The sequence below is a fragment of the Oncorhynchus nerka genome, linkage group LG13, assembly GCF_034236695.1.
Source record: "Oncorhynchus nerka isolate Pitt River linkage group LG13, Oner_Uvic_2.0, whole genome shotgun sequence".
NCBI classification, from domain to species: Eukaryota; Metazoa; Chordata; class Actinopteri; order Salmoniformes; family Salmonidae; genus Oncorhynchus; species Oncorhynchus nerka.
The window spans coordinates 18,920,564-18,932,136 of NC_088408.1; the positions used below are offsets into that span (position 1 = coordinate 18,920,564).

The 11,573-nt window shown below is 41.1% G+C and overlaps 1 protein-coding gene across 1 annotated transcript; it reads left to right on the forward strand.

Annotated features, from left to right (window-relative positions):
• The first annotated feature begins 940 nt into the window (after positions 1 to 940).
• Positions 941 to 10,727, forward strand: LOC115139187 (splicing factor 3b, subunit 6). The gene is made up of 4 exons (XM_029676321.2): positions 941 to 1,070; positions 1,568 to 1,686; positions 9,145 to 9,283; positions 10,111 to 10,727. Exons 1-4 carry the CDS (start codon positions 1,041 to 1,043, stop codon positions 10,198 to 10,200), a joined length of 378 nt encoding a protein of 125 aa, XP_029532181.1. The 5' UTR covers positions 941 to 1,040; the 3' UTR covers positions 10,201 to 10,727.
• Positions 10,728 to 11,573: the final 846 nt, after the last annotated feature.

Below are 11,573 nucleotides of genomic sequence, written 5' to 3' on the forward strand. Positions count from 1 at the left end.
ATGGATCGGAAGTCTCAGAAAATTGAGGTTGTGGTGGCAGCTGCAGAGAGGTAATTGGGTGTGCGAGACTTGACAGCAGAAGAGTTACAGGATGTGTTAAGTGGTGATGTCTCATCCTTTCAGGGTGATGGCATGAGGTAGGAATAAATACATTTAATTTGTGGAGTAGGGGGGTGTTCATTTTATTTTATATAATTTTGAAATTGGTGTGTATAGCGAGCGTTAGATGGTAGGGTATTTATATAGTCAATTTTTATAAGTAAAGTAAAATGGAGTTGTACTCCAGTCTAGTAGGTGGCGGTAATGCAACAAATTGGATGCCAACCGCCGTTAAACCTCATAGAAGAAGAAGATATCAATCAATGACTCAATCCAGAACAGTTACTGACAGTTGTGGCTGCTTCATGTGATGTATTGTTGTCTCTACCTTCTTGCTGTTGTCTGTGCCCAATAATATTTGTACTATGTTGTTGTTTTAGGTCTCTCTTGTCGTGATGTGTGTTCCTATATTTTTATTTTATTTTTTATTTCTAATCCCAGCCCCCGTTCCCGCAGGAGGCCTTTTGTCTTTTGGTAGGCCATCATTATAATAATAATTTGTTTTAAACTGACTTTCCTAGTTAAATAAAGGTTTAAAAAAAGATTGCTACAATTCAATTCACTTTTCACATGAGTGCAGTGTATGACTCTGCCAAGAAGGGTAGTTTTTATGCCAAAACCAGGTGGTAGGATCGTCATACGACCACTAAATCATCAAACACAGGTCTCGGGATCACTAAGTCATCAAACACAGACTGAGGATGAATAATACATCTACATTTAAAAAAGTATTGAAGATAAATATCAAATGAAGATTTAGAAATACAGTCTATGAAAACTTTACTGACGGAAATATAATTGAATTTAAATAGCACTTGATCCTTAAATGACGTAACCGGAACTATATCGTCTGGAATCGGAAATACGTTAAGAAAATATCTGCGTTCGTGTGTTGTTAAATATATTTTTCTTAGCACATTTTGTACACGAAATATACAAGCATGGCTATGCAAGCAGCTAAACGAGCTAATGTAAGTTGGCATGTATCATGTTTTTGGATTCAAATGATAGTTATAGCTAATCAACCTCGTCAGGTTTAGTGTATAGTTAGCGTGGTAGTTGGGTGGCTAACGAAGCTAGCTCGCTAACTAGACACTGTAACGCTAAGATAAAGACAGGCGATTGGCTTGATCGATTTAATAATAATTTGATGGGTGCTTGTATTTGTCCTATTTCACACATGTACAAGCTATGCTTTATCGTTAGCCATATTATATTAAGACGTAAATATCAAACACCATTAAACTAAAACGCTTTTTTTTGTGGGGGAAATGTTAATGTTATCTAACGTTAATTATTTTCACTCAAGTTAGCTATCTAACTTGCTTTAAACTGCGTAACTAACATCACTTAGTAGCTTGATCATGAACGGTTACTGTTTACGCAACTTGTCACAGTTTATACTCATTTTACGTTATTTAGTTAAGTAAATTGAGCGTATCAGTTGCAAATGCTGTTTTCTATGCAGATTCGATTACCACCTGAAGTCAACAGAATACTCTACATTAGAAATCTACCATACAAGATCACAGCTGAGGAAATGTACGACATCTTTGGGAAGTATGGACCAATACGGCAGATTCGAACGTAAGTGGAAGATTGTTGATCTGGATGGAATGCCCATGGGTGATGTAGTTTACATAGTTTATTTAATTATTTGATTTAACTAGGCAAGTCAGTTAAGAACAAATTCTTATTTACAATGACGGCCTACCATAAGGCAAAAGGCCTCCTGTGTGGACGGGGGCCTGGGATTTAAAACATAATTTCAATATAAATATAGGACAAAACACGCATCACAACAAGAGAGACACATTACATAAAGAGAGACCTAAGATGACAACATAACAAGGCAGCAACACATGACAACACAGCATGGTAGCAAAACAACATGGTAGCAAAACAACATGGTAGCAACATTATTGGGCAAAGTCAACAGCATAAAGGTCAAGAAGATCGAGACAACAATACATCATACAAAGCAGCCACAACTGTCAGTAAGAGTGTCCATGTTTGAGTCATTCAATGAAGAGATTGAGATAAAACTGTCCAGTTTGAGTGTTTGTTGCAGCTCGTTCCAGTCGCTAGCTGCAGTGAACTGAAAAGAGGGACCCAGGGATGTGTGGGCTTTGGGGACCTTTATTTTTATTTCACCTTTATTTAACCAGGTAAGCCAATGAGGGTGTACAGGTCACAGTGGTGGGTAGTATATGGGGCTTTGGTGACAAAATGGATGGCACTGTGATAGACTATATCCAGTTTGCTGAGTAGAGTGTTGGAGTCTATTTTATAGATGACATTGCCGAAGTCAAGGATCGGTAGGATGGTCAGTTTTACGAGGGTATGTTTGGCAGCATGAGTGAAGGAAGCTTTGTTGTGAAATAGGAAGCCGATTCTAGATTAAATTTTTGATTGGAGATGCTTAATGTGAGTCTGGAAGCAGAATTTACAGTCTAACCAGACACCTAGGTATTTGTAGTTATCAACATAGCCGTCCAGAGTAGTGATGCTGGATGGGCGGGCAGGTGCGGGCAATGATCGGTTGAATAGCATGCATTTTGTTTTATTTGCGTTTTAAGAGCAGTTGGAGGCCACTGAAGGAGAGTTGTATGGCATTGAAGCTCGTCTGGAGGTTAGTTAACACAGTGTCCAAAGAAGGGCCAGAAGTATACAGAATGGTGTCGTCAGCGTAGAGGTTGATTAGAGAATCACCAGCAGCAAGAGCGACATCATTGATGTATACAGAGAAGAGTCGTTTGACACAATGAGCTCTATCAGAGAAGTAGTTGGTGAAACAGGCGAGGCAATCATTTGAGAAACCAAGGCTGTTGAGTCTGCCAATAACAATGTGGTGATTGACAGAGTCGACAGCCTAGGCCAGGTCGATGAATACAGCTGCATAGTAATGTCTCTTATCGATGGCGGTTATGATATCGGAATGTGACTGGCAGAATGGATGGGGGAGTGGCAATCTTTACCAAGGATGACCTTCAGTGCTCGGTTGTCTCCACCAAGTCTGTCTCCAAACAATCTGCTTCCTCTTTAAGGAATACCTAGGATAGGATAAAGTATTCCCTCTCACCCCCCTTAAAAGATTTAGATGCACTACTGTTCCACTGGATGTCATAAGGTGAATGCACCAATTTGTAAGTCGCTCTGGATAAGAGCATCTGCTAAATGACTTAAATGTAAATGTTGAATGTGGAGAATGAGAGAATGAGTCTTGCGACGGGTATACAGAGATGACCAGTTTACAGAGGAGTATAGAGTGCAGGTATATGTCCTATAAGGAGCATTGGTGGCAAATCTGATGGCCTAATGTTAAAGAACATCTTGCCGCTCGAGAGCACCCTTACCTGCCGATCTATAAATTATATCTCTGTAATCTAGCATGGATAGGATGGTCATCTGAATCAGGGTTAGTTTGGCAGCTGGGGTGAGCGAAATACGCTCCTCTTTCAAGTCTATATTTAACTTTAGCCTGCAGCTTTGATATGTGCTGAGAGAAGGACAGTGTACCGTCTGGCCATACTCCCAAGTACTTGTATGCAGTGACTACCTCAAGCTCTGAACCCTCAGATGTAGTAATAACATCTGTAGGGAGAGGGGCATTCTTTTTACCAAACCACATGACCTTTGTTTTGGAGGGTTCAAGAACTTCTTATGGCTGGGGGGCAGTATTGAGTAGCTTGGATGAATAAGATGCCCAGAGTAAACTGCCTGCTCCTCAGTCCCAGTTGCTAATATATGAATATAATTAGTATATTTGGATAGAAAACACTCTGAAGTTTCTAAAACTGTTTGAATGATGTCTGTGAGTATAACAGAACTCATATGGCAGGGAAAAACCGGAGAAAAAATCCAACCAGGCAGTGGGAAATCTAAGGTTGGTCGATTTTCAACTCGGCCTCTATCGAAGATACACTGGGATATTTGTCATGTTGCTCTTCCTAAGGCTTCCACTAGATGTCAACCGTCTTCAGAAACTTGTTTGATGCTTCTACTATAAAGGGGGGTTCAATGAGAGGGGAATGAGTCAGAGGTCTGCCAGCAGTCACGCGCATTTCACATGAGGTATCTCCCGTTCCTTTTCTTTTCTGAAGACAAAGGAATTCTCCGGTTGGAATGTTATTGAAAATTTATGTTAAAAACATCCTAAAGATTGATTCCATACATCGTTTGACAAGTTTCTACAGACTGTAATGGAACTTTTTGACATTTTGTTTGCAACTAGTGAACGCGCTTTGTGAGTTTTGATTTGTTTACCAAACACGCTAACAAAAGTAGCTATTTGGACATAAATGATGGACATTATCAAACAAATCAAACATTTGTTGTCGAACTGGGATTCCTGGTGATCCATTCTGATGAAGATCATCAAAGGTAAGTGAATATTTATAATGTTATTTCTGACTTCTGTTGACTCCAACATGGCGGATATATGTATTTGATCTCTGAGCACCATACTCAGATTATTGCATGGTTTGCTTTTTCCGTAAATCTTATTTGAAATCTGAAACAGCGGTTGCATTAAGGAGAAGTACATCTAAAGTTCCATGCATAACACTTGTATTTTCATCAACATTTATAATGAGTATTTCTGTAAATTAATGTGGCTCTCTGCAAAATAACCAGATGTTTTTGGAACTAGTGAAACGTAACGCGACAATGTATACTGAGATTTTTTTTATATAAATATGAACTTTATTAAACAAAACATACATGTGTTGTGTAACATGAAGTCCCATGAGTGTCATCTGATGAAGATCATCAAAGGTTAGTGATTCATTTAATCTCTTTCTGCTTTTTGTGACTCCTCTCTTTGGCTGGAAAAATGGCTGTGTTTTAGTGTGGCTTGGCTCTGACCTAACATAATTGTTTGTGGTGCTTTCGCTGTAAACGCCTATTTGAAATCGGACACTGTGGTGGGATTAACAACAAGATTACCTTTAAAATGGTATAAGATACTTGTATGTTTGAGGAATTTTAATTATGAGATTTCTGTTTTGAATTTGGTGCCCTGCACTTTCACTGGCTGTTGTCATATCGATCCTGTTAACGGGATTTAAGGGTAGTGAAAGCTTGTTGGACACTAAGTAAGCTTTGTTGTAGAGCATTTAACACAAAACCCGGGGAGGAGCCAGCTGAGTATAAGACTATCATCTGCATATAAATGGAGGAGAGCTTCCTACTGCCTGAGCTATGTTGATGTAAATTGAGAGGAGCATGGGGCCAAGGATTGAGCCTTGGAGTACTCCCTTGGTGACAGGCAGTGGCTGAGACAGCAGATTTTCTGACTTTATACACTGCACTCTTTGAGAGAGGTACTTAGCAAACCAGGCCAAAGACACCTCAGAGACACCAATACTCCTTAGTCGGCCCACAAGAATGGAATGGTCTACCGTATCAAAAGCTTTGGCCAAGTCAATAGAAATAGCAGCACAATGTTGCTTAGTATCAAGGGCAATGGTGACATCATTAAGGACCTTTATTAAGGTTGCAGTGACACATCCATAACCTGAGCGGAAACCATATTGCATACCCGAGAGAATACTATAGACATCAAGGAAGCCAGTCAGTTGATTTTTGAGAGAAAAAATTCCAACACTTTTGATAAATGGGGCAAAAGAGAAATGGGCATATAACAGTTAGGATCAGCTTGATCTCCCCTTTAAATAAAGGACAAACTGTGGCTGCCTTCCAAGCAATGGGAAACTCCCCAGAAAGGACAGACAGGCGTTTGACATGATACGGCGGTCATCAACCTTAACTTCTTAAGGATTAGGGGGCAGTATTTTCACTTTTGGATAAATAGCGTGCCCAATTTCAACTTCCTGCTACTCATGCCAACAATATAAGATATGTATATTATTAGTAGATTTGGATAGAAAACACTCTGAAGTTTCTAAAACTGTTTGAATTATGTCTGTGAGTATAACAGAACTTATGTAGCAGGCAAAACCCCGAGGACTAAGCGTTCAGAATTTTTGTCTGTCTGTTCACTGAGTCTCATTGGCAAACGATATTTCTTAGGAACTTGTTTTCAGTTCCTACCGCTTCCACTGGATGTCACCAGTCTTTGGAATTTGGTTGAGGTTATTCATTTGTGCAATGAAGAAGTAGGGCCATCCTGGAAAAGGGTAACGCTGTTGAGAGTTGGCCAAGACTTGAAAAGTAGTGTTAGTTTCTTCTCGTCCTCTATTGAAAACAGATTGACCCATCTTCAATTTGATCGATTTATTAACGTTTAAAAATACCTAAAGTTGTATTACAAAAGTAGTTTGAAATATTTTGGCAAAGTTTATAGGCAACGTTTGAAATATTTTGTAGTGACGTTACGCATTTTGGAAGCTTTTTTTTCTGGATCAAATGAGTCAAATAAATTGACATTTTGGATATTATATGGACGGAATTAAACGAACAAAAGGACAAATTGTGATGTTTATGGGACATATTGAAGTGCCAACAAAAGAAGCTCGTCAAAGGTAAGGCATGTTTTATATTTTAATTCTGCGTTTTTGTGTAGCACCTGCAGGGTTAAAATATGCTACCCTCTTTGTTTACTGTTGTGCTATCATCAGATAATAGCTTCTTATGCTTTCGCCGAATTTGCCGCGCTGCATTTTCCCTGGTTTTTGGCCAAGTGGGACGCAAGCGTCCCCTATACCATAAGAAGTTAAAGAAGAAAGGGTCTAAACCATCTGACCTAGATTGTTTTTTTGGGGTCAAGTTTAAGGAGCTTCTTTGGGAGCTCTGACCCAGTGACTGCCTGCAGGGAGAAATGTTGTAGCGGGGCAGGGGGAAAAGAGGGAGAAGCATTGGGGATAGTCGCATTAGGAGGGGTGTGAGATGAGGAAATGTTGGATGGGCAAGGAGGCATGGCTGAGTCAGGATTTCTATTTGACTTAATGAAGTGGTGATTAAAGAGCTCAGCCATGTGCTTCTTGTCAGTAACAACCACATCAACTTTAAGGGACATGGGCAGCTGTGAGGAGGAGGGTTTAATTCTCCAGGTCTTTAACTGTTTTCTAGAACTTCTTGGGGTTAGACCAACAAGGAGAGAACTGCTCCTTAAAGTAACTAACCTTGGTCTTCCGGATAGCCTGAGTGAACTTATTTCTCAATTGCCTGAACGATAGCCAGTCAGCCTGAGTGTGTGTGCCGAGCCTTTCGCCAAATGCAATCTTGAGGTGGAGTAACTCAAAGATCACGGTCGAACCAGGGGCTGAACCTGTTTTTTTTATTCTCTTTTTTTTATGGAGGTGTGTTTGAAAACAATACCACTGAAAATATTTTTAAAAAAGGTCCACGCATCTTCAACAGAGGTGATCAAGCTGATTCTTTACCATTTTAGAGGCCAGGTCATGAAGGACGGCTTGCTCATTCGTTTTTTAGCAAGCATCTATGACAAATCAGGACAGGTTGTTTCACTGAGCAGCCATTACGAACACAGGCTGTAAAACAGTAGTCACTAAGGTCATTACAGAAAACACCAGACTGATACCTATCAGGATTATTTGTGAGGATAACATCGAGGAGAGTAGCCTTTTCTGGGTGTTTTGGAGTCATACCTTGTGGGATTGGTGATAATCTGAGAGAGATTTAGGGAGTGCCATTGCTTTAGGACTTGGTCAGGTGGTTTAAGCATGTCCCAGTTTAGGTCACCTAGCAGGACAAATTCAGACTTTGTGTAAGGGGCCAGGCGAGAGATTAGGGCAGGTAGGATACAGGCAGGTGCTGATGGAAGACGATAGCACCCAGCAACAGTCAACAAAGAGCTATTTGAAAGTTTAATTCTTAAAACCAGCAAATCAAATTGTTTGGAGACAGACTTGGTGGAGACAACCGAGCACTGAAGGTCATCCTTGGTAAAGATTGCCACTCCCCCACCTTTGGAAGATCTGTCTTGCCGAAAAAGGTTATAGCCAGAAAGGTTAACATCAGTATTCAAAACACTCTTCCTTAAACACGTCTCAGTAATGACCAACACATCTGGATTGGAGCTGTGAATCCACACTTTCAATGGATCCATTTTAGATAATAAGCTTCTAGTGTTAACATGCAGAAAACCCATGTTTTTTCGAGAGCAGAAATCAGTGAATCAGATATCAGAGCACAAGTCAGAATTGGGGCTAGCAACAGTAGATGGGCCAGGGTGTACATGCACATTTCCAGATATCATCAGCAGTAATACAATCAAGGAACGACAGAGGACAGGGAGAGCTCTGCAGTGTTGATTTGACATCTGAATGCGCATCAGATGGCAACAAGATCATATTGTACAGCAATTTCATCAGGTAACATGAATACAAAGCCAACGAGAGATGGTTAGAATAGGATGGGAGGCCAAAAGTCTATGTAACCAATAGAGTCAGAGTCCCGAGTGTGGGGACAAACAGTCTGTCCCACAGTTGGGTGAAGAAAGTTTGTAGTCAACAAAGTATGCAGGATTCATGAGGCAAAATGCACAATATTTTTTTAAATATATATATAACGACTTGGGGCTAGCCATTGTAAGTTCAGAGTCACTCGCCCCAACAGTGCTTGTGTGCTGGGGGCGAGCGAAAGCTCGGGAGAGAGGGGTGAGTCTGTACCAGACAGGGGGAGACAGGCCAGGGCAGACAGTGAACAAATTGCCAGGTGGAATCCAAGCAGCAGTGCAGCAGGCAACGGGAGCAGGTGTCACACCCACATGGGAGAAGCTTTTATTTCTGGAGGCAGATTTCTTGTAGAAAATGCCAGTGAATGGTCTTTGAACAGTAGGAGGGTGCTTCAGAGGGCGCTTCAAAGACTCCTGACACTTGTTGGGTTCAAAAGCCCTTTTACTTTACACCTTAGTGCTAATTGAATTTGTATCTGGTCTGTCCTTTCAAGCCTGGGAACTCAGTTCCAGGTTGGATGGTGTCCTCAGGTCCCTGCTGTTTGCTAGTTCATGTATCATCTCCTTGTGTGTAGGCTAGTCTGCAGAACTGTGGCAGGTATTCAACCACAAAGTCTCATCATTGTCTTGTCTAAATGTATGTATTCTTATGCACTGTCTTTCAGTGGAAACACACCGGAATCAAGAGGGACAGCTTATGTGGTCTACGAGGACATCTTTGATGCCAAGAACGCCTGCGATCACCTTTCTGGATTCAACGTCTGCAACAGATATCTTGTAGTTTTATACTACAATGCAAACAGGGTATGTAGGCCTATAATCTCATCAATCAAGGACCTGACAAAGTCTCCTCTAACCATTGTTGATATATTTTCTCAACAGGACTAGTAACTTTCATAGTTTTGCATATGACGAAAATACCATACTGAACAAACATTGTAGGCCAGGGCTCTCCAACCCTGTTCCTGGAGAGCTACCGTCCTGTTGGTTCTCACTCAAACCCTGTTCCCGGAGAGCTACTGTCCTGTAGGTTTTCACTTCAACCCTAATTGAGCGCAGCTGGTTGTAATAATTATCTGGTTGATAAGTTGAGTCAGGTTAGATACAGCTGTGGTTGTAGCGAAAACGTAACTCTCCACGAACAGGGTTGTTGAGCCCTGGTGTTGGCATTAGTCAACAATGCTGGTACATTACATTTGTAGGTGTCTGGAGGAAGAGTCAAACTGCTTATTTTTATTAAACTGAGAGTCTGCAATATTATGCTGCTGCGAGCAACTGGATGAACCACAGATATCGCAGACGAGCGTGACGCAAGACGACACAGAGGATCTGCACATGTACACTGATGTGCCTCACTCTGCTGCAACGTGTGATAGCTGCTAGACCAAAACGGCGAAGAAGTTTAGCCTTGCGCTTCGCACTCTTAGTTGTTGCGGAAGTCGGCCTGATATTTTTGTGTACTTTGTTCATCACTGACTAACTTTTAAGGCACTAATGTGAGGTAAATGTTGTAATCAATATGTTATTTTCTTTCTGACAGTTCGGCCTGTGTCTGGGTGTCACATGTAAACAGTAACGTTTTGCACTTAAACATGCATAACTCATGATTTTCATTCCACTGTTTCTCACAGGCTTTCCAGAAGATGGACACCAAGAAGAAAGAGGAGCAGCTGAAGCTTCTGAAGGAGAAATATGGCATAAACACAGATCCCCCAAAATAGTCTCCCCTCTTCCCCCTTTGGCACAGAATGTGCATTTAGATATCTGTACAAATTCACCTCTTTACATTTACATTACATTTAAGTCATTTAGCAGACTTGTTGTAAGCCAATAATGTTTGCTTGTAGGACTCTTGTCTCCTGAAATGCTTTTTATTTTATTTTGCTTATTTTTTCAATTCTAAATCATTTGTACATCTCAATTGCTAAAGTTAACTGATTTGTAATTGGGTACTATCTTGGTTATCAAGTATATTAGGGTGCATTTTGGGGGGGGGGTGATTTTTCTACTGATTGCTGTGTGATAGTAGTTGCATTTTACAGGCTTTGACAGTCTTTTTGTTTAATTTCAGTTTTGGTATGTCTCTTTGGTGTGCATTTTGAACGGAAAAAATCTTCTGCAGTTTGATGTAAACATATTCATAAAAAAATGGTAATTCATACAAATACACTTGCATTTTTAAATTCTGTCAAATAAATTGGTATTTTCTGTAAAATAAATGGTCCTTGTATAAAATATGCTGGCCATACATCTTGCATGAATGCACTTCTGTCATAGCACTGTCCTCTTCCTGAACCCGTAAAGGTCAACAGTAGTAGGTAGGTAGGTTCCAGCCCAGGTCAAAGTAGAGGCATAGGTCACTCCTAGACAGGCACACACACACACGACTGCCAGCAGCTCTATTGTAATTCTACATACGCAATGCACAGGGTCTTTCACACTATCCTCAACCAGGGCTCTTTTCAGTCAGTATTGCACAGTTTAGTCAGCCTGCTTTCCTTTCACATAGATTTGTATCATGGCCAAGACCATATTTGTCACTGGGCCAGTTCAACTCGCATTTAAATCAAATCAAATTTATTTATATAGCCCTTCGTACATCAGCTGATATCTCAAAGTGCTGTACAGAAACCCAGCCTAAAACCCCAAACAGCAAGCAATGCAGGTGTAGAAGCACGGTGGCTAGGAAAAACTCCCTAGAAAGGCCAAAACCTAGGAAGAAAGCCTGGTTCCTCTCTAGGTATGTGGGGTGGCCAGTCCTCTTCTGGCTGTGCCGGGTGGAGATTATAACAGAACATGGCCAAGATGTTCAAATGTTCATAAATGACCAGCATGGTCGAATAATAATAAGGCAGAACAGTTAACTGGAGCAGCAGCACAGGTGGAAGTTGAAACTGGAGCAGCAGCATGGCCAGGTGGACTGGGGACAGCAAGGAGTCATCATGTCAGGTAGTCCTGGGGCATGGTCCTAGGGCTCAGGTCAGTTGAAACTGGAACAGCAGCATGGCCAGGTGGACTGGGGACAGCAAGGAGTCATCATGTCAGGTAGTCCTGGGGCATGGTCCTAGGGCTCAGGTCCTCCGAGAGAGAGAAA